At 39.0% G+C, this 2,493-nt stretch overlaps 1 protein-coding gene across 1 annotated transcript; it reads right to left on the minus strand.

The window, feature by feature from the left end:
- Positions 1–608: 608 nt before the first annotated feature.
- LOC133105063 (eIF5-mimic protein 2-like) lies at positions 609–1,989 on the minus strand. The gene is given in 3 exon segments (XM_061210948.1): positions 609–1,069; positions 1,071–1,580; positions 1,670–1,989. Coding segments are annotated over 3 exon segments (1,008 nt in total). The 5' UTR covers positions 1,754–1,989; the 3' UTR covers positions 609–655.
- Between the last annotated feature and the right edge of the window lie 504 nt (positions 1,990–2,493).

Raw genomic sequence — 2,493 nt, forward strand, 5'->3', positions numbered from 1 at the left:
TAGAGAACTTTTCATTTTTTTAAAGAACACACGGAACACTTAGAAAAATTGATGAAGCTGTTGGTTTTGAAGAATTGATGTTCAAAAAGAACAGCTTCTTTGACTACAGTGTAGCTAAATTAGGACTCAACAATAAAAACATGGAATAACAAAATGAAACAAAAATCTGTTTTATGGGTTAAGTAGTAATTGCCCCAAAATTCATGTCCACAGGAAACTTCAGAATGTGATGTTATTTGGAAATAGGGTCTTTGCAGATGTCATTAGTTAAAGATCTCTAGGTTATATCATCCTGGATGTAGGGTGGGCCTTAAATCCAATGATTAGTGTACTTACAAAAAGAGGAGAGGAGGCCATGTGAAGACAGGAGCAGAGACTGGAGTTATGCTGTCCAAAGCCAGGGAGCACTAGGGGTCACTAGAAGCTGGAAGAGACAAAGAAGGATTCTCCCAGATAGACTAGTTCTAAAACATGGTTTTAGAAACTAAATCCAACATTTCCAGTAACCATAGAAACAGTTAGAATAAACTTTGCCATGAAAGCCCTTATATCATGCTTGATATAGGGAGGTAGGAAGATGTAAGAACCAGGACACATGAGACATGACATTTTATCTACAACTCCTGTTTGCTTTACTGAGGGTGTAGTTTCAAATTCAGTCACCCTCTTCAGCTTCAGACTCAGATTCTTCTTCAGCATTTTTGAGCCACTCTACAAACTTTTTCATTTGCTCAAGGAAGACACGTTTCCCCTTGGCAGCATGTGCATCTTTATACCACTTCAGAATGGGTTCTTCACTCAGAACTTCAGCTTTATAAAAAAGCACCACTATTTTCTGGAAGGCTTTCATGAAATGAATGTTGTCATAGCAATACTCCTGAATCTTCAGTAACAGAGTCAGCTCAGACTGACCTTGAGTTGTAAAGGCAGCAAGGAGAGGGCTGTATTGCTTCAAGCGCTTGATGGCTTGCTCTGCTACAAGCTCCTCTTTTTTGTTCCATTCCACGGTGCTCATTACACTGGACCATACTATTCCGATGACAACTGGTTCTGGGATGTTGTTTTTTTTTCATCTCCTCCCTGACATACAAAATTTTATCCTTAAATGGATCACCACGGGACATCTGTTCTCGAAGTTCTTTCTGGAGTTCCTTACGAGCTCCTATGGTTTGCTGATTCCAAACATACTCTGGAAGCTCTTTCAAGCCTGCCTCAGTAAAATACTTTGTGAAGTGTTCAATGCTTTGTTTATTGGCAGGAAAAAGTTCCATCAGTCTGTTATCCATGCTCACTTTCCAAAGACTTGGAGCTACTGCATTGATATCTTTTTCATTTACCCATGATTTAAAGAGCTTTACAGCAAAAGCTGCTGAAACCCCTTCTTTAACCAAATTCTCATTATAAAGGCTATTAAGAATGGATGCATTAAGTGTTCCATTAGCCAGAAGAACACCGGTCAACATAGCCAGCTTGTTCCTCTCCGACTCTGAAAAACCCTTTAAGAACAGCAGCAGCTTTTTAACTTCATCTTCAAAACCTTTCTCCAGGTATTTGTAGCACCTGATTAACTTGTTAAAAACCTGAGCAAATGCTTACATGGTCTCTAGGTCTTCTTGTGCTGCGAACACACAGACATCTGTACGCATCATGTCATCTGCCACCGTACCACCTGGGGCCAGCATTCCACCGGCCACCAGAATGTCAAAGAGTGTTTCTGCATATCGGCAGTAATCAAGTTTTGCTCCAGAAGCATCAAGAAACTTTGCTGCTGCTTCCAAATCAGTACCAGTTTCAGTTAAGCCTTGAATAATGCAGTCTTGAAACTGAGTAGAGTCAAACCTCTCTTTTTCATCTCTTCTTCTGGTTTTAAAACGCTGGCCTGATAGCGTTGCCTTTTGCTGCTTTTGATTATTCATAAAAGACACCCGAATTTAAGGCGAAGAGAAAAGAGCCAGAAATCCCGGAGGTGGCGGCAACTGCGGTGGTGTCTCCTCTGCCACACGAATATTCTTTACAGCAGTTTTCGTAATAGCTCCAAACTGGCAATTACCCAGATGCCATTATTTTTATATTTATTATGCCATTATTTTTCCAGTAGTATGAGTGAATTGTAGCATATTGACACTGTTGAATAGTAACCAGTAAATGAGACTGAGTAAAAGACAAATATATGTTTTAACACTTAACGGATCTTACAAATATAATGTAAGAGAAGAAAGCAAGACATAAAGGCTATGTGCTGTATTATTCCATTTATATAAAGTTCAGAAATATAAGTAATTTGTTGCATTTAAAATGGGGTGTTATGCTCAGCCTGGGGGAGATTGAAAGAATGAGGGGAGAGCATGTAGGGTTCTAGGCAGATTTTTTTTTTTACCCTGGGTACCTATTCACTTTTTACCAATTCACTGAGTTCTCTGTGCATTTTTTGATACATGTCTTCCGATACATAATGCAAAAGATTTTTTTAAGATACTTTTTTGAAAAACAACA

Source organism: Eubalaena glacialis, chromosome 14 (assembly GCF_028564815.1).
Source record: "Eubalaena glacialis isolate mEubGla1 chromosome 14, mEubGla1.1.hap2.+ XY, whole genome shotgun sequence".
Lineage (NCBI taxonomy): Eukaryota > Metazoa > Chordata > Mammalia > Artiodactyla > Balaenidae > Eubalaena > Eubalaena glacialis.